General features: G+C 40.2%; 2 protein-coding genes across 2 annotated transcripts; both read left to right on the forward strand.

Annotated features, from left to right (window-relative positions):
* Positions 1 to 5,796: 5,796 nt before the first annotated feature.
* Positions 5,797 to 6,753, forward strand: LOC102244366 (olfactory receptor 10G2). The gene has a single exon (XM_005856574.1). It carries the CDS (start codon positions 5,797 to 5,799, stop codon positions 6,751 to 6,753), a length of 957 nt encoding a protein of 318 aa, XP_005856636.1.
* A 7,922-nt stretch (positions 6,754 to 14,675) lies between these two features.
* LOC102244662 (olfactory receptor 10G2) lies at positions 14,676 to 15,632 on the forward strand. Its single transcript, XM_005856575.1, has one exon. The coding sequence runs from the start codon at positions 14,676 to 14,678 to the stop codon at positions 15,630 to 15,632; it is 957 nt and encodes a 318-aa protein (XP_005856637.1).
* The last annotated feature ends 4,893 nt before the right edge of the window (positions 15,633 to 20,525 follow it).

The raw sequence follows: 20,525 nt of genomic DNA on the forward strand, positions 1-20,525 counted from the left end.
CCCTGCTCTGAGCCCGACCAGGGGCTGCACCTAGGGATTGGGCCTGCCCTCTGCCACCCGGGAGCAGGCCTAAGCCAGCAGGTCATTATCTCCTGAGGGGTTCCAGACTGCGAGAGGGCACAGGACGGGCTGAGGGACCCCCCTCTCCCCCCAGAGTGCACAAATTTTTGTGCACCGGGCCTCTAGTCCTATCTAATAAAAAAGTAATATGCAAATTGACCATCACTCCAACATACAAGATGGCTGCCCTCATGTGGTCAAAGCTGGCCATCCCCATGTGGACACAAGATGGCCACCATAAGATGGCCAGCAGGGGAGGGCAGTTGTGGGTGATCAGGCCTTCAGGGGAGGGCAGTTACAGGCAATCGGGCCAGCAGGGGAGGGCAGTTAGGGGCGATAAGGCCGGCAGGGGAGGGCAGTTGGGGTCGATCGGGCCAGCAGGGGAGCAGTTAGGCGTCAATCAGGCTAGCAGGGGAGTGGTTAGGGGGTGATCAGGCTGGCAGGCAGAAGTGGTTAGGGGCAATCAGGCAGGCAGGCAGGCAAGCGGTTGGGAGCCAGCAGTCCCGGATTGTGAGAGGGATGTCCCCCGAGGGGTCCCAGATTGGAGAGGGTGCAGGCTGGGCTGAGGAACACACTGCCCCTGCATGAATTTTGTGCACCAGGCCTCTAGTCTTTAATAATTTAAAATTTAAAAGAATCTTAGGAATCAGCTAGTCTTTGTCCAGTTACATCCTTTTATATCACACTCCAGGCTTCATTTCTTCATTGCTAGCCAATTCCCCACTAATTAACATAAACTTTTGTAAAAGAAACAAATGAATACCCAAAGCTACTTGCACTGTACTAGTATATGCTACCTAGACCTGCAATGAATGTGAGAATCAACTTGATATCAAATTGAAACCTGGTAACTTTAAATTGGAGGTTCATATTTAAAAGCACAGCTCTTTTTTCTGTCACAGCATTTAATATGTGTGGTGGTTTCTCTTATTTATTCAAAAGTGTGGGGTTTCTTTGAGACCCTACTATGTTCCAGGCAATGTGGTAGTGTTGGGGATTCCATAGTGAGTAAACCCACCTCTTCTTGTGAAGTCTACATTCTAGTGAAGGGAGACAAACAATAAACCAGTATATGAGCAAATATAATATGTCAGATGGTGTTAAGTGCTTCTGAGAAAAATAACACAGGGAAAGAAAAAGAGGAAGATCAAGAGAGATCTCACTGCCCTGGCCAGGTGACTCAGTTGGTTGGAGCGTCATCCCATACACTAAAAAGGTTTGGGTTTGATTCCCGGTCACATTGATCTCTCTCTCTCTCTCTCTCTCTCTCTCTCTCTACCTTACTTTCTTTCTAAAAATCAATAAAAACATATCCTTGCGGGAGGATTAAAGATAGAGAGAGAGCGATCTCACTAATTAGGTGACATCTGAACAGAAACTAGAAGGGATGATGGAGGACCCCTGATAAATATTTGGGGGGAGACAGTGATCAATTGAGACTTCACATCACCTCTAAGAAACTGGAAGCCATCCAAAACTACTAGTATACTGACAAGGTTATTCCCTGCAGCCCCCTTTCCAGGGACCTACTAGAAATGTTTGCTGCTGTTCTCTCTCAAGACAAAATAATAAAGATTTGGGTAGGGAAGATCTCATTAGGGAAATACTACTTTAGAATAGAATTTCCCCTGAGATTAGAATTTTTCTTCAACTCTCTTGACAATGTTTTTTTAATTATTATTTGGAGTAAGAGAGGCAACAGCTGGTGAAAACAAATGTAAAATATGACTCAAGCTATATAGAAATCACACTCTTCGAAGAGCCCTGAAAGGCAGGTGCTCTCAGAGATTCTGAACACTTGTTTCAGGTAAACTCCTGAAAGAATTCTAAAGCCTTTCCAAAACAGTCACAGGAGCCCTTTGCAATTGGCTAACCTGAATCTCTGAAGGATATCACTCTCTCTGCTGGACCATTCACTCAAGGACAGCCTGCCTCCTCCACGATTTTGCAGCTCTGTACATGTGAGTCTAAGAGGATGGAAAAGCAAGCCTGAAACCAGCTCCGTTCAGAATGAGGCCATTAATTTTGAAACTTTAAATTTTTCTGTTATTTTATTCAAATATAAATTTAGCCAGTTCCTTTTCTCCATCTTCTCACCGGCTCTTTACCAAACTGCTAGAATTATGTTTCTTCTTTCCAAATGTAGGGAATTTCTTTTTTTGTGTGTTAAAAAAATAAATCTTATCACTATATTTTCATTTTCTCTCTCTCTCTCTCTCTCTCTCTCTCTCTCTCTCTCTTTAGTGCAATGATAAAGGGCAAAGTTGGGCAGTGATAAAGTCATAGACGTTGTGAAGAAGAGCCTGGTAATTCTGTAAGCACAGGCCAAATTGGTAACTTTTTCTGTCTCCAGTGAGGAGAACACAAAGGGCCTTTCCTTCAGCAAGCTCATTTTCTAAAGCTTTTGGTAGAATGGCAAGAATATCCTCTTGTGGAAAGAGATAAAATATATGTAGGGTACCCCAAACTCTACCCATTTCCCTTACTCTGCCCTAGCTCTACCTAGGTCTCTAACTAAATGAAATCTTTCCAGAAACAGATTGAAGCTGGGTCTTTCCCCAATGATAACTAGAAGTCCTTTGATCTAGAATGTCTAACACACACTGGACCAGTCTTCATTCCTCATCTTTGGGATCTCATAACGTTCCCTAATGGCCCAGATCCCAAAGTTCACTGTAGAAATCAAAAGTTTAAAATAGCTGGATATGCTCACACCAAACTGGCCTAATTGAGTGGGAGAAGGGGGGGGGGGGGGGGGGGGGGGGTGCGTGGACAGAGTGCACAGAAAGCAGCCTATCTCATGATCCCATGGCTCCATTGAGTTCTCTAAAAAGTGCTCTTGGCAACTCCCAAACCCATCCTTATCTTCTCAATACCACTCTTTCACCCTGTCCCCACAGCCTTTCCCTAGAGTTTCCAGGATAATTGCTTTTTAAACAAGTATGGTTTATCCTCTAATGTCAGTAGGCCCTTATTTGCAGCTAGTTTTCATATTGAATTTTAACCTCGTGCTGTTTTTATGTGCTTTCATATTTAAATTCCAACTATTTTTACATGGTTTTAGCAACATCAAATAGTCTAAAATTTGTAAATTCTTTGGCTACCTAAGGATAGATATTCTAAAATTATTTACATAGTGGACACAAGAATCTACCAGAAGGAGAAGAGGGAACAGTAGGGATTGTGGGGAGGAGACTGTTCTCTCCAAAAACCCACCTTCTGGATATCCACTCTGATCACCTTGCTGCACCAGACTGCCCTCCTCTGCAACCCCTAAACACCACGCCCCACGTCAAAACCTCCATCTTCTGCCCAGTCGGCCCGGAAAGGTAACCTAGCCTCACACCCACCAGCTGTAACCCACCTCTGTTTCCTGGTCCTACCAAGTCAGGGCACTCAGAACTGAGAAGGTAAAGGAGCTTTCTTCCAACAGGGCACCTGGGAGAAGTGGAATCGGATGTATGCACAACAAGTGGGAAACATAAGACTGGCAAAGCAAATAAATTAGGGGAAGTTTTTGCACCATACATCAATGCATATTGATAGAAATTCTTCAAATAATCCCCCAAGTGGTAGTTTTATCTGATTTGATATACAATTAAATTTATAAAACACTTCAGGAATATATAATTTGCCTAAATAGAAACACATTGATATTATATGAATGTATTGACAAAAATATTACTTTCGCTCATTAGTGGTATTTTATGTCTAACCTTATCTTAACTCTTTCTGTCTCTTTTCTATACCCTCGCTAAAGAAATAAGAAATAGTCTTACCATTAATTTTCTTTTTTTAATTTTTATTTATTGATTTGAGAGAGAGAAAGAAGAGAGAGAGAGATTTTGTAGTTCCCCTTATTTATGCATGTATTGGTTGCTTCTTGTGTTTTCCCTAATTATGGACGTTCTAACCAAGAATAATAGAAGGATGTTCTAACCAAGTGAACTACCACGTCAGGACCTCACCCATTTTCAAATAAACCAAGGTGTCCTCCTGAAACTCAAGCAGTAAACATCTGGTATTTTTTCTTCCTTTGTGGCAAAGGGCATGTTTAACATTTTCTGTGGATCCTGAAGAGCCTATTATAAGTATTATTATTACTATTGATAGACCTTAAATGTTGATAAAGGAATTAAGTTATTTTAGAAAATAACCAATATAATTTTCTGATGGAGATTAAATTGGTAAAAGTCTCTTACAATTTTAATTGCTTCCTGAAAACAGTCACTTAAATTACAAGATATTTTATGATTAAATGACAGATGAATGTATCTCAAACTCTCTAGTGTAGGGATATTCAACAGAAGGAGTGGAACAAACACATTTTATCCCTCTATCTTTTCTTATCATCTGAATTATGTACTTCAAACTTTATATATATAAACTAAAGATCAAGTCCTCCATTAATAATAAACAATAATAATTCCTCTGTAACTCTGTACCAAAAAATCCAATCCCAAACCAATGGACCACATAAATCTATCAATCAATGTAAACAACCATAAAGGATCCATGGAGTTTGTTATAATAAAACTAGACCCATATTGCATTAGAATGAGATGGTCCCTAGCCAGCCAGGTGAGCCAAGGAACCGGCAAACAAGATCAAGGAGAGAAAGAAGCACTGTATCAGATGAGTGGGATTTGGCAACATCCATTCAATCAGCCATTCAGTCATTCAGAAAATAATTATCACCTGTACTGTACTAGATGGGACCATTATTTATTGATTTGAGAGAGAGAAAGAAAAGAGAGAGAGAGATTTTGTAGTTCCCCTTATTTATGCATGTATTGGTTGCTTCTTGTGTTTTCCCTAATTATGGACATTCTAACCAAGAATGATAGAAGGATGTTCTAAGATGTTACTTAAGAAATTTTGCAATAGCAATATAATGGGTTGCATGCTCTGAAAAGTGTAAGCATGGTCCCTGGGGATCAAGAAAGCCTTTTAAAGGAAAAGTGATGAAGGGAGCATTATGTAGGGGAAGGGACAGAGAAGGCAGCCTGTGCATGGGAGCATGCTACTAGGAAAGCCTTTAGGTGTCCTAAGCATCTGAACAACAACAAGAAATTGTAAGGGGGATGGAAAATAAATAAAAGTGATGAGATACAGTAGTAAGGGCCAGATAATGAATATTTTTGCATTGTGAGGAGATGGGATTTTAGCTGAGCACAAAGAGGAAGCATTGAATTGTAAGGGGAATGGAAAATAAATAAAAGTGATGAGATACAGTGGTAAGGGCCAGATAATGGATATTTTTGCATTGTGAGGAGATGGGATTTTAGCTGAGCACAAAGAGGAAGCATTGCAATGATGGTAAATGGAGGGAGAAGTAGAGGTAGTAATTGTAGCATACACATTCCACACTGTTCTGCCTCAATGTTAGCCCCTCTTTGTTGAACTCTTTTTGGTTGGAGTATTAAGTTCTTCCCTATCAGTCACAAGTTACACTGTTCCTTGATCAGCCAAATACTGCTTCTCAGTATCTCCCAACAGATAAGTTTCCATCCATCTAAGAAACTAAACAGCCTCTGGATGGTTTTCTTAATAAGTAAACTAAAATAACTAAGGGCAACACCATCTCTTCTTTAAAAAACAAAGTTTTTAAATAGTATTCCATTTCTCTCACAACTCATAGGCATATTCATCAGACAAAAGCATTCTTATCACCTTCGTGTATTGTATTTCCCTTGTCTGACTTCACCATTCATCTTAGCAGAATACAGAAAGAACATGGGAAACACCGAAAACACATCTCTGGACACCGTGGTCACAGATTTCATTCTCCTGGGCTTACCTCACCCCCAAAATCTGAGGATCCTCCTCTTCCTGGTCTTCCTCATCATTTACATCCTCACTCAGCTAGGGAACCTGCTCATTCTGCTCACTGTGTGGGCTGACCCAAAGCTCCACGCTCGCCCCATGTATGTGCTTCTGGGTGTGCTCTCATTCCTGGACATGTGGCTCTCCTCAGTCATTGTTCCTCGTCTAATATTGGACTTTACTCCTGCCAACAAGGCAATACCGTTTGGTGGTTGTGTCGCTCAGTTGTATTTCTTTCATTTCCTGGGCAGCACCCAGTGCTTCCTCTACACCTTGATGGCCTACGACAGGTACCTGGCAATATGCCGGCCTCTGCGCTACCCCATGCTCATGAATAGTAAGTTATGCACCATTCTTGTGGCTGGAGCTTGGGTGGCTGGCTCCATCCATGGATCTATCCAAGCCACCTTGACTTTCCGCCTGCCCTACTGTGGGCCCAACCAAGTGGATTATTTTTTCTGTGACATCCCCGCAGTATTGAGACTGGCCTGTGCTGACACAACTGTCAATGAGCTTGTGACCTTTGTGGACATTGGGGTAGTGGCTGCCAGTTGCTTCATGCTGATTCTGCTCCTCCTATGCCACATAGTCCATGCCATCCTGAAGATACGCACGGCTGATGGGCGACGGCGGGCCTTCTCCACCTGTGGCTCCCATCTAACCGTGGTCACAGTCTACTATGTCCCCTGTATTTTCATTTACCTTCGGGCTGGGTCTAAGAGTCCCCTAGATGGAGCAGTGGCTGTGTTTTACACTGTTATCACTCCATTTCTGAACCCCCTCATCTATACACTGAGGAACCAGGAAGTGAAGTCTGCTCTGAAGAGAATAGCAGGAGGTCGGGGGGCTGCAAGTGAAAATAAGTAACCATAGGCTCAGGAACCACCTACATCACTGTCACGACCACTCTTTTGAGCTACTGCAGCATGTGGCAAACATTCAATAAACTGTTAATGAATTAAACTCAATTTAATTCTATTTAGAAGAAACTTCTGAACTCTTTGGATTCATAATCTTTTCATCTCATTAAACTGGTTCAAAATGTTTTACATTATTTGTTTAGAAATATGAATATTTTACTTCTACCACCTCTATTTTGTTGTATAAGAAAATGCCTTATCAAAGCTTGAATAGAATGAGAATGTGTCAACCTCTTCAGAATTATATTATGCCAGAAAATGCAAAAGAGGAAAAAATGACATAATGTTTGACCTAGCCCTTTTTTCATTATTTCTGTCCCTAAACCCTAGACTTATATAAATTGTTTCTTTGTTTGTGCATGGCACAAACATTTAAAAGCACTTAAACCTGAAAATACTGGATCATTTATATTTCCCTCCTGTCCCTCACTCTTCCCATGAGCTCAGACATCAAAATCTGTCTCCTTACTTTCAGAATGTCTCTCTTAATTCCTAAATAATCTTTTGTCCTTTTCCCTCCTCATCCACACCATAGTCAAAAGTATCCTTCTGAAACATACAATTTGTAGGACTCTCCAATAATGTAAAATAAAGCCAGTCTCCTTAATCTGGAATTTAAAGTCCAAAAAATATCTAGACCCAACAAACCTTGTTTCCCAAGACATCTCTACTCTCCTTTCACTTTCCCATCCTCACTGCTTTACTACCATTCCTTGAGCATGCCCAATACTTGCCTGCCAAGCTCTCTCCTCTATGTGTAATACACTTCCCATCCAAATCCATATTGTCTAACTTCTTAGGGACTTTTCTTAAAAGAGTGTCAAACTATGCCTTCATAATTTCTTTTTAAAAAAACTTTTTAATGAAGATCTTGGCCTTTATATTTCTTTCAACTGATTTCCTTCAATGCCCTGAACCCCAGAGTACACATGCAAGTAACTCTTAAGGCATATGGATGGTTCTGATTTCCCAAAAGAAAATATATGGCACACTCAAAACAAGATAATTTGAGGAGGGTTTCTATTTACAAAGATGTGGGAGTAAGGGAATCACACAAAAAAATTTGAGTAATCTGGGGCTTAGTGACATTCAAACTATTTACCACCCCTAGACCAGACAAGACAAAGGTGGGGGAAATTAGGAGAGCCAGGAGAAAAAGGGTCGCATAACTTTCCCAAGTCCTCTCCTCCAGAGTAATGACACACTTATATACAGCCCTATAGATGTCTAGGTTTTCCTGAGCTACATATGTAACAGTGAACAATTACCCCTGAGATAGGGTATACTCTTGTTGATGAGAGTATCTTCTACCACCACTCTTTCGGTTATTTTTTCCAGGAACTAGATCTAAAGAGAATTTAACTGCCACAGTGAGAACATGCTCCAGACATCTGAGTATCAGTATGGCTCTGGAAACTCCACAGACACCACAAGGACTAGAAAATAACTGGACAAGGATGTTCTATCTTGCTCACGCTGAGGAGAACAGAGAGCACCAAAAGTCTCAAGGCAAAGGACACTAAAGTTGGATTCATTCCTACATACCCACGGGAACAAGGTGGAGAGATGTTCAAACATCAGAGCTCAGGAAGCTTCACCATAAACATAGTAGATCATTGAATTAGATGCACTCAAAATTCCTCCTAATCTTGAGAACCTACCTTCTTTTATGCTGTGAGATTTTATCTGAGCACCTGTGGAGCCAGGGTTGAACTTAGAAGTTTCCGACTCCTGACTTTACACAGCTACTGCTCTTTGAATGTGACAACTGAGCTGACTCCCCAGTCTGAACCACAGTAATTCCAAATACCTTGGTTCCTACCCTCTAATAATGACTTGCTCCAGCTCTAACACCCAGGTGGAAATGGGAAAAGGTCAGCTAGAGGAGAGAAATTCTATTGGCAGACATATAAAGAGAGGTGTTGCTCCTTCTTGAAAATCTCTGTGGTTGAAAAACATGTGGTTTTAAAAACGTAAAACTTTAGGGGGAAATAGGTATGAAAACAAGATCAGAATGAACCTACATAAGTCCTTATGAATATTCCTCGTAGTCATTTAATTAAATACAAGGATATCATGCTGAGTAAAGAAAATATCAATAACTTACATGTCTTCAAATGTAAGATAGTTGATATTCTATAGTTTATTTCCATTTACCATTCACTATTTGCTGGAACTCTTTTAGAATCTATCTTCCTACTCATCTCAATGAGGTGCTTGAATTTTTATTTTTTATTTTTACTAATAACACATAAGTCATTTGCTTCAGTGTTAAATTCTCCATTCAAATGCTCAGTATCATTCTGCTTTTTTTTTTTTTTAAATATATTTTATTGATTTTTTGCAGAGAGGAAGGGAGAGAGATAGAGAGTTAGAAACATCGATGAGAGAGAAACATCGATCAGCTGCCTCCTGCACATCTCCTATTGGGGATGTGCCCGCAACCCAGGTACATGCCCTTGACCGGAATCGAACCTGGGACCCTTCAGTCCGCAGGCTGACGCTCTATCCACTGAGCCAAACCGGTTTCGGCTCATTCTGCTTTTATATCTTGGAGTCTCCCATTATGAACCCAGATATCTTTGAGTAATTTGAAAATTAAGATTTTTTAGATAGTCCAGCCAGTGTGGCTCAGTTGTTGAGCATCAACCTATGAACCAGGAAGTCACGATTCAATTCCCAGTCAGGACACATGCCAAGGTTGTGGGCTCAATTCCCAGTGAGGGGCATGCAGGGGACAGATGACCAATGACTCTCATCATTGATGTTTCTATCTCTCTCTCCCTCCCCATTCTGCTCTGAAATCAATAAAAATATGTTTTTTAAAAATATTCTTTGGATAACTTGACTTGTAGTCTTGTAATTATCTGACCCTTACTCAGCTCATGACTAATTCATATTATAAAATTTTAAAATTTTTTATTGAATTTATTGGGGGGACATTGGTTAATAAAATTATACAAGTTTCAAGTGTATAACTCTAAAATACATCATCTGTATATTATATTATGCATTCACCATCCAAAGTCAAGTGTCCTTCCATATACTATAAAATTATAGTAAGCACATGACATCAGCATTGTTTTTATACATCTCAGTTTTCTTGCTCCTAAAGACAATGAAGTCCAGTTCTGAGGGTTAAGTTTATTTCTCCTATACTTGCATGAGTTCAGGGATCTTTTATTCAGGTATGCACTCCAGAAACTGAAAGAGAGCCTAGCACATATTAGGTGCTCAATAAATTTTTTTTGCATGAAAAACATTCACTTTACCTTTATTTCCTAGCTCCTACCACTAAGTCCCTCTTATTTTATTTATCCCAAAAGGATGAACCAAAATTAACTGTTAGAAAAACACAAGCATCCAAAGCTAAAGGGAAAAAATATATAGAAATAAGTATATGTACTAAGATGTAGAGAAAGCAGAATTCAGGCATAAGGGGAAAAATCTGTATTTCCCTCTACATATAGAATATATAGGCTATAATGCTTAACTAACATCAAAGACTTTTGGGTAGCATACAAGAATTACAATTCAGAAAAAGAAAATCTTTAAACTGGATACCAAATTTTACTCTTCTTCATGTTCATTGTCCAGTACTTTCATGGGAATTCCCTATTGGCCATGTCTTTCCCACCCCCACCCTCTACCTCATTGCATGACCTCAGTCTTCTGTTCCATGGAGAGAAGTTCTCCTCAATCTTCCCTTCACTCCTTAAGTCCACAGATGCTGCACTCACCAAACTGCTCCAACTTTGGAGCACACAAAAATTTAAAAATATCAAACTAATTCCTCCAAGGAATAAAAAAATAAGGACAGATTTTTTCAGAATTAAATGGAATCTTAATATCGCAAGCTGAGGCATTTCCCTTTACTTCACAAGTTTTAGAGCCCTCCAGGGATAAATGAACAAGTATATGACTTGCCATTGCATAAACAAAAGTACTCACCAAGGGGTCCTTCCTTTGAATAATGAGCTTTCTCTAAAAACAAATTCTATCTTCCATCCTTAGGACCACAGGATAATAGGATGAGGAGGGGCAAGAGAAGAAAGAGAGAGAGCAGGCCCTGGCCAGTGTTTCTCAGTTGTTAAGACTGTCAGCCTGCACACTAAAGGGTCTTAGATTTGTTTCCCACTCAAGGACATGGACCTGTATTGCAGGTTCAGTCCCCGCCCCAGTCGGAACGTATTCAGTCTAAAAATCAATGGAAAAAGTATCCTCTGGTGAAGATTAACAACAACAAAAGAGAGAGCAGTTCAACCATCCTTCTAGAAATCCAAGGATCAGAAATACTAGAATTAACTTTCAGAGTCCTCTGCTACATTATTCTAAACAAGTTTATAATTAGAGGTATAAGCAGGCATACACTCAGAACATAACAGAACTTCTCAAGCCCACCCATGCTTGTATATTTGCCAGGAAAGACAGAAAAGTATTGGAAATGACATGCAGCAGCTGGAGTCAAAGCAAAGTCACCATTGCATGCAGTGACTTTCAGACTTGAGGCCAAGAACAGTAAGCTATTATAAGAAAGTACAAACAAAACCCAGCACACAACTGATTCCAGATAAGTTTGTGGGGGAGAAAATCACCCCATAATTTTAGATGGGACCATTCTCACCTGTATGGTCCAAGTTGTCTACCAAACCTGCCAAACCCCAACAAAGAGAGCAAGTATCCAAGGAGTACTCCAACTATCTGAAACCATCCTCTGTCTCTACTGCAATGAGAACAATGGAGTCCTCAAGACTAAACTGGAGGTGACTAAATTTTACTCAACTTACCTAAATTTAGGGTTGTTTATATCAACACTAGAGGCCCAGTGCACGAAATTTGTGCACTGGGGGGAGGGTGTCCCTCAGCCCGGCCTGCACCCTCTCGCAGTCCGGGATCCCTCTCACAGTCCAGGACCCCTTGCTCCTCACCACCCACCTGCTCACTGCTCCTTAGCACTGCTGCGGAGGTGGAAGAGGCTCCTGCCACCACTGCTGCGCTCACCAGCAGTGATCCCAGCTTCTGACTGAGCAGCACTCCCCCGCTGTGAGCACACTGACCATGGGGGGCAGGTGGGGGGCCATTAGCTCCTGCATTGAGCTAATGGTGGTCAATGCACATCATAGCAACCAACCGATGGTTCCAGTCATTCCACAGTAACAATCGTTTAGGCTTTTATTATATAGATTCAGAGAGATCAAAACATGGGGGGGAAGATTAGCTCAATTATTGAAAATTAAGTACATTTTCAATGTATTTCTGGAGATAATGTGGGTAAATATGTGATCCCACAACATTTTAAAGAAAGAAATCACAAAAAGTGGAAGTCATTAAGCAAGATCATGTTGTTCTTCATGGTGTACTTTCTAGATACGTAGAAATGATTCCTGCTTGCTGTCAAAACAAAATATAATGAGGATCAAGGGAATGAATGTCTCATGGGAAAATGTTTCAGGGTAGAACTCTCAAGAGGTAAATAGTTTTCTATAAACCTCTTGACAATTTTATTTTTTTTAGAAAAGACTCTATCAAAGACAATACAGCCAATAACATAATTGATGTAAAATTCAAGCCACTTAGGTAGAGAAGTCGCAATCTATAAAGAGCCTCCACGGGCAAGGGGCCTGATAGATTATTAAAATAGTCAATGTGTCCATCCCCTGGACGATTTTAATTCCACTCTAAAGCAGAGATCCAGCATCATCACAAGCCTAGGAGATGCTCTGAAAGACACTTTCTTCGCCCATTGTGCTATTCTACCTGAGAAAGAACAGTCTCCTCCAGGTTTTGCTGCCGTGTCCATGTGAGTCCAAGAAGGGAAGCACTCCTAAAGCCCCATCAATTCACAATAGGAGGAAAGACTTAATTTCTAGGCTTTAAAAGTTTCAGTAACTTTGTCAAAAATTGTTTTTAGTCTATGTCTTTCCCCCATCTTCTTCCTTACCTCGTTGAGCCTCTATTCACAGAGTTAATAAGTTAGGCATATTAATTTTTAATTAAATTGGCCTTTCTCCAGAGTTGAGAACTTTCTTCTTTGAATTGAATTTTAAACATTTATTTTCTCTTTTCCCAATTTGAGGGAGGAAACAAAGCCAAGAGCAAAGACTTAATTTCCAGTTCAATGTAAGTACAAATTGAAAGATGCATCAGATTCAGCATTACTGAGCAAACACAAGTATGGCCTTCTTAACCCTTCTTTTCCCAGTGATGACCACACTTAGTCAACTTACTTGAAGGTTAAATAATAATGAAGATTAAATATGTTTGAGATTAGTGTTTGTAAAAGGGTATATTTAGTGATAGATCTATCAATGTTCATATCTCTGTTTAATTAAAGTTTAATCTAAATATATTTTAATTTTTGTTGTTTCTTAAGAATTATAAGATGGTTTAGTTTAAGGAACAAGTAAAAGTACAAAAGAAACTGTTAATAGGAAAATTTCTTTTGGAACAAACTATTCATCAAAGGTAGTTTTCAAATAACATTTGACTCAGATGTTTAATACCTTTAAAGCATTTTTAAGAATCTAATCTGTTGGACGGCAACTAAGATCTTAAAATAACAGCATACTAAAGGTCAAATCCAATACTATTCAATGCTATTATAATCCAAAACATCAAAACTATTAAACGACTTTGGTCAATCAATAAATTTAAGTAACATTCTAGAGCAAATGAAAAGCATGGATAATGCCTTGAACTTTGTTTACACTGGGAATAGACTCAATTGCTGAAATATATGTGACATAAAACATGAGAAATGTGATCACAGAGGGAAACAGGATGCAGAATTAATGGGAACTGGCAAAATCCAGTCAACCAATCAGCTAATAAATATTTATTAACTTACTATTGCCAAGCACTAAGGCAGGTGCTGCAGAAACATAAAAAGAACAAAATAGACTATGGTTTTGTTCTAAAGGAGTTTGTAACCTAGTAGAAGAAACCAATGAGCATTTAAGCAAATAGCTCTTATTACACTATCCTGCAATTGCCTTTTATAATATAAATCTTATCTCCCAGAAGACTGTTTTCTAAAGGAAAACTCTTCCCAAAGCAGGTGACAGCCAAAGTGAATCCTGAGAAATGAGGTTGTTAAGATGAATAAGGAAACCCCAGAAAAAGTAGGTCCAGAAAGAAGGAGGGTGTGGTGCTCTGAGGGAACCAAAGGAAAAAAGACTAGAAATGTGCAAGGGTTAAATCACAAAGATTCTTGTATATCATCGAAGGAGACATTTTAAGGACAAGTCAGAGACCAACAATAGGGATGGTAATTGTGGAGTAATTGTTCTGCACTGCTCCGTAACACCTGAATGCACTTCTCTATGATTCCCCTTTGGGCATAACCCATCAAATGCATTAACACTATTATTATTAACTAGAGGCCCAATGCACGAAAATTCGTGCAATAGTAGACCTTCTTCTTCATGGCTGCCAGCACCAGCATTCCTCTGGGACCCGGGCTGCTTCCCTTCTCTGGCCACCCCCAGGCACCCGGGACCCGGGCTGGCTTCCCTCCAGCCCCGGCTTTGTCAGGAAGGACGTCCAGAATGACGTCCGGAAGACGTCTGGTCTAATTAGTATATTACCCTTTTATTATTATAGATAGTGCCTTGTTTTTCAACACTTGTATGTAGTGTTTCCCATAGAAGGTGCATTTCAGGGCAGCTAGAAAGTAAGCAGCCTCTGAGGACTTGTCTTGCTAAGCAAACCTAGATGATTAGTAGCAAATGCTTTCCACTTAAAATATAGAAATCCTTTGTTTACGTCCTAGACTGGTCATCAGACAAAAAAGCATTCTTACCACCTCCTTGTGTTGTATTTTCCTTGTCTGACTTCACCATTCTCATCTTAGCAGAATACAGAAAGAACATGGGAAACACCGAAAACACATCTCTGGACACCGTGGTCACAGATTTCATTCTCCTGGGCTTACCTCACCCCCAAAATCTGAGGATCCTCCTCTTCCTGGTCTTCTTCATCATTTACATCCTCACTCAGTTGGGGAACCTGCTCATTCTGCTCACTGTATGGGCTGACTCAAAGCTCCATGCTCGCCCCATGTACATTCTCCTGGGTGTGCTCTCATTCCTGGACATGTGGCTCTCCTCAGTCATTGTTCCTCGAATTATTCTAAATTTCACTCCCTGCAGCAAGGCCATCCCATTTGGTGGTTGTGTGGCTCAGTTATATGCCTTTCATTTCCTGGGCAGCACCCAGTGCTTCCTCTACACCTTGATGGCCTACGACAGGTACCTGGCAATATGCCGGCCTCTGCGCTACCCCTTGCTCATGAATGGTAAGTTATGCACCATTCTTGTGGCTGGAGCTTGGGTGGCTGGCTCCATCCATGGATCTATCCAAGCCACCTTGACTTTCCGCCTGCCCTACTGTGGGCCCAACCAAGTGGATTATTTTTTCTGTGACATCCCCGCAGTATTGAGACTGGCCTGTGCTGACACAACTGTCAATGAGCTTGTGACCTTTGTGGACATTGGGGTAGTGGCTGCCAGTTGCTTCATGCTGATTCTGCTCTCCTATGCCAACATAGTCCATGCCATCCTGAAGATACGCACTGCTGATGGGCGACGGCGGGCCTTCTCCACCTGTGGCTCCCATCTCACCGTGGTCACAGTCTACTATGTCCCCTGTATTTTCATCTACCTCAGGCCAGGCTCCAAGGGTCCCCTGGATGGGGCAGTGGCTGTGTTTTACACTGTTGTCACTCCATTACTGAACCCCCTCATCTATACACTGAGGAACCAGGAAGTGAAGTCTGCTCTGAAGAGAATAACAGGAGGTCGAGGGGCTGCAAGTGAAAACAAGTAACCAAAGGCTCAGGAACTACCTCCATCTTCGTTGCTACCACTCTTTTCAGCTACTGCTGCATGTGGCAACCATTCAACAAATAGATGTTAGTTTCAGCTTAATTGAATGTAAATCTGCTATGAAGAGCTTCTGGTGCTATATTTAACCTCAATATATTGGCCAGAATTGTTTTACACTTTTCTAACCCATCTCTCAGAAGAAAGCACGTTCTACACAAATAAATATGAGAAATAAATGCTCTATCTAGGAGGAGAGGGGGTTATTTCAGGCAAATTTAGGGGAAACCAGCATAATGCCAACCCATCCCTCTTCATCCATTTGCTTCATTCCTAATTTCCCAAGCCGCTAGGCATTCAGGATTGCTTTGCTTAGGTCAAAGTTATCCTCCCAAGCACTTGGTGTGAATCTCTGTGGGTTGTCTGTGTTTCCTCCCAGCCTTCTCTATCCTCCATGCAATAATTCACCAACTTGTGTTCACTCCGTCTCAGGAATGTCTCTCTGGCTTCCTAAGTGATCTTTTTGTTATCCCCATCCTCATCCATACCACTACCAGATTTTCCTTTTTGAAACATAAGACTCAATGTGTCATTTCCTCTTTGTGAATATTCACTGCCTCTCCACTGCGTATAGATAAAGCCAGACTTCTTAGCTTGGAATTCAAAGTCCTCCACAATCGTATCCCAACACACCTTATCTCCTAAGATATCTGTCTTTCCTACTGGCTCCATTAATTTACCTGCCATTCTTTAAACGTTCTTCTTACTTTGGGGCCTCTGAGCCTTTGCTTAAGATATTCCTATATCAGAAATACTCCTCATATTGTTAAATTGATGTTTTGTGCTTCCTTCATGGCCCATGAAAAATTCTTATTTCTACAAGTTTTCTTTGATTTTTCCCAGTCAGAACTTATCACTTCCTCCCTGTACTCCTCTAGTCCTTTGAATTTTATAACAGCACTTATCATAGGCTGGCCTGTACTGTAGTTTAGATCAGAGTCCCTGGAGACCAGAATGAATGTTTTATTAGTGTTTGTGTTGTAGCCCCCTTTTCCCTAATATCTACTTGTAGGCACTGTGGTAGAGATGACTCATTGCCCACCAAAATCCATTCTCTTCATCTGCCCTAGTCAGAGAGCTGTAGCTAGAATGTGGCTGCCCCACTCTGGACTTTTCCTGGTCCCTCTTGCAGGCAAGGATATTTATATATCTAAGTTCTCCCAACATGAATATGAGGAGAGTTTATGTATATGTGATACTTCCAGACCTGGCCCTCAAATCTGGCCCAGAAACTTTCCTGTGTTCTTTACCTGCTCTGAGATGGAATGGCATATGACAGGAACCCAGATCCATTAGCGGTACTCTGTAACCAAGTGGAGATGGGTCATCTGCCAAGCTGGAACACTCACCTCAGAATTTTAAGAGAAAGGAACATAAGCCTCTAACTTCTTTAATCCAGAGATTTGTTATTGGGTTACTTTGTTATAGCAGCTTCACCACATCCTAATTAATATTTCATTCAATCGACAATTTTCAAAAAATTAAAACAGCACCAGGAAAGCCCTGGCCAGGTGGCTCATTTGGTTGGAGTGTCATCCATATACCATAAGGTTGAGATTTTGATTCCAGGTCAGGGCACATACCTAGGTTGTGAATTCAATGCCCAGTTGGGGCACGTATAGGAGGCAACTGATCCATGTTTTTCTCTCTCCCTCTCCACCTTCCTCTCTCTCTAAAATCAATTTTTAAAAAAAACATATATCCTTAGGTGAGAATTTAAAAAAAAAAACAGCACTAGGAAAGTCTTTTGAACTACATTTGAATTATCCAAAGCATCCAGGAAAACTTTTGGTCAATTATCATAATGCCAAACATTAAAAATCTGGACACCAACTAGCTAGTCATTCATTGAGCCAATCAATCAATCATGCAATGTCCTTCTAACTAGGCCAGGATGAGGTAAATAGCCTTGACTTATCCCTGTAACCTGTCCAGGTCTTACCTGGGGGAACAAGAAAACATTTAAAAGAAATTGGAAACAGAGAACTCAAGTACAGGACAGTGTTAAGAGCAAGTATCAATAGCTCCTTCCAGAAAATGAAGGACCAGGTAAATGTGTTCATTTATTGACAGTTTTTTCACTCAGCAGTGTATTTCATGTGAGCCCAATTTTTTTTTTTGCAGATTTTTTTTATTGTGGTAAAATACACATCACATAACAATTGCCATCGTAACCATTTTTTAAATATATTTTTACTGATTTCAGAGAGGAAGGGAGAGGGAGAGAGAGATAGAAACATCAATAATGAGAGAGAATCATTGATCAGCTGCCCCCTGCATGCCCCACACTGGGATCAAGCCCACAGCCCTGACTGGGAATTGAACCATTACCTCCTGGTTCATAGGTCAATGCTCAACCACTGAGCCATGCTGGCCAGGCCATCTTAACCATTTTTAAGTGTACAATTCAGTGGTACTTAATACATTCGTGTTGTTGTGCAACCATCACCATCATCCATCCCCATAAGTCCTTTCATCTTATAAAACTGACACTCTATGCTCATTAAATAATACTCCTCATTCTCCCCTTCCTCCAGCCCCTGGCAATCACCATTGTATTTTCTGTTTCAGATTTTGATTACTCTTAAGTACCTCATATAAGTAGAATCATATAGTATTTGCCTTTTTGTGGTTGTTTATTTCACTAAGCATAATAATGATACGGGATTTTTGGACTGGAACACACAGTGTTCCCCTGGGCAGGATGGCTTCCCCGGATTCTTTGTCTGTGGGAGTCGAAAAATGAATCCACGGATGGAAGATGGTATAGCAAAGGTGAAAATTTATTGAAGAACAAGTACAGTCTCCCACATAGGAGGGGGAAAGAGCCCCCGAGTTCCTTTTTTCCCAGGTTTATAAAGGCTGCAGTTTTTGTGCCTCGATATCCCCTCTGATTGGCCACTATTCCCCTGTGATTTGGTCACTATAGCAACTCCTGAACTCAAAGGTCAAACCTCACATGGGACATGTGAGGCCCTCCTTCTTTATTTTGTAAATATAGACCTTTGACTACTCCCAGTTCCCTTGTCTTATGGAAATGTAACTTCTGCTGGTTCCCTGCTTCCTTGTCTTATGGAAATGTAAGCTTTGTAGCTCTGTAGCCCTGTGTTTCTTCCATGGACCCCCTTAATTTTAAAAATTCCCTAAATCTGCCAATTTCACCCCTAAAAATTCCTATTTGAATAACCTCAAAGTTCATTCATGCTGCAGAATATTGTGGAATTTTCTTCCTCTTTAAATATAAATAATATTTCATTGTATGTATATACCACATTTTTTTATCTATACATCCACTGATAGATACTAGGGTTTCTTCTACATTTTAGGTATTATGAATAATGCTACTATGAATATGGATATTCATATCCTTTGAGACCCTGCTTTCAGTTATTTTGGGTATATATCCAGAAGAAGAATTGCTGGATCATGTGTTAATTCTATTTTTAATTTTTTGAGGAACCAGCAAACTGTTTTTCACAGCAGCAGTATCTTTTACATTCCCACTAACTGTGTACAAGAGTTCTAATTTCTCCACATCTGGCCAACACTTGATGTTTTCTGGGGTTTTTTATATATATATAGTAACCATTCTAATGGGTGTGAAGTAGTATTTTGTTGTAGTTTTTGTTTGCTTTTCTCTAATGATTAGTGATGTTGAGAATCTTTTCTTGGTTTGTTGGCCATTTGTATATCTTCTTTAAAATGTCCATTCAAATCCTTTGCCCATTTTTTAATGAGTGGGGTTATTTGTTTTTTATTGAGTTTTAAGGGTCCTGGGTATTTATTAATCCCTTATCAGATATGTAATTTGCAAATGTTATCTTTCATTCTCTGGGTTATCTTTTTACTCTGTTAATAGTGTCTTTTGATACACAAACCTGTTTAATGCTTATGAAATCCAATTTCTCTATTTTTTCTTTTGCTATCTGTGCCTTTGGGGTCATAGCCAATAAATCATTGCCAAATCCAACTTTGTGAAGTTTTTGTCTTATGTTTTCTTGTAAGAGTTTAATTGATTTTAGACTTACATTTAGGTCCTTGATTCATTATGCATTAACTTTTGTACAGTAGTCCCCCTTTATTCATGGGGAATATGTTCCAAGACTTTCAGTGGATGTTTGAAAGCATGAATAGTACTGACCCTATATAGTCTGAGGTTTTTTGTATATATAATAAAGTTTAATTTCTAAATTAGGCACAGTAAGAGATTAACAACAACTAATAATAAAATAGGACAATTAAAACAATATACTGTAATAAAAGTTATGTGAATATGGTCTTTCTCTCCCTCTGATAGCCAATCTGATAACCAAGACTGCTACTAAGTAACTAAGGGGCAGATAGTATATGCAGCATGGACACACTGAACAAAGGGATGATTTATGTCCAGCCCAGGATGGAACAGGATGGCACAAGATTTCATCATGCCATTTGGAACAGTGTGAAATTTAAAACATAAATTATTTATTTCTGAAATTTTCTGGTACTAGCATAAGAGCAGGTATATGGATCAATAGACTAGAACAGGGAGTCCAGAAATCAACCCACGTATATATGATCAATTAATATTTGACAAAGCAGGCAAGAGAAAGACAGTCTCTTTAGCACATGGTGTTGGAAAATTGGACAGGTAGCCTAGCCAGTGTGGCTCAGTGGTTGAGCACTGACCTATAAACCAAGAAGAAGGTCACAGTTTGATTCCCTATCAGGGCACATGCCTGGGTTGTGGGCTCAATCCTCAGTAGGGGGTGTGCAAGAGGCTGCCAATCAATAATTCTCTCTCATCATTGATGTTTCTATCTCTTTCTCCCTCTCCCTTCCTCTCTAAGATCAATAA

Source organism: Myotis brandtii, unplaced genomic scaffold (assembly GCF_000412655.1).
Source record: "Myotis brandtii unplaced genomic scaffold, ASM41265v1 scaffold1031, whole genome shotgun sequence".
Taxonomy (NCBI): Eukaryota; Metazoa; Chordata; class Mammalia; order Chiroptera; family Vespertilionidae; genus Myotis; species Myotis brandtii.

Bases quoted from the DNA above. Each gene is read 5' to 3' on its own strand.
- LOC102244366 (XM_005856574.1), top strand. From the start codon at position 5,797: ATGGGAAACACCGAAAACACATCTCTGGACACCGTGGTCACAGATTTC.
- LOC102244662 (XM_005856575.1), top strand. From the start codon at position 14,676: ATGGGAAACACCGAAAACACATCTCTGGACACCGTGGTCACAGATTTC.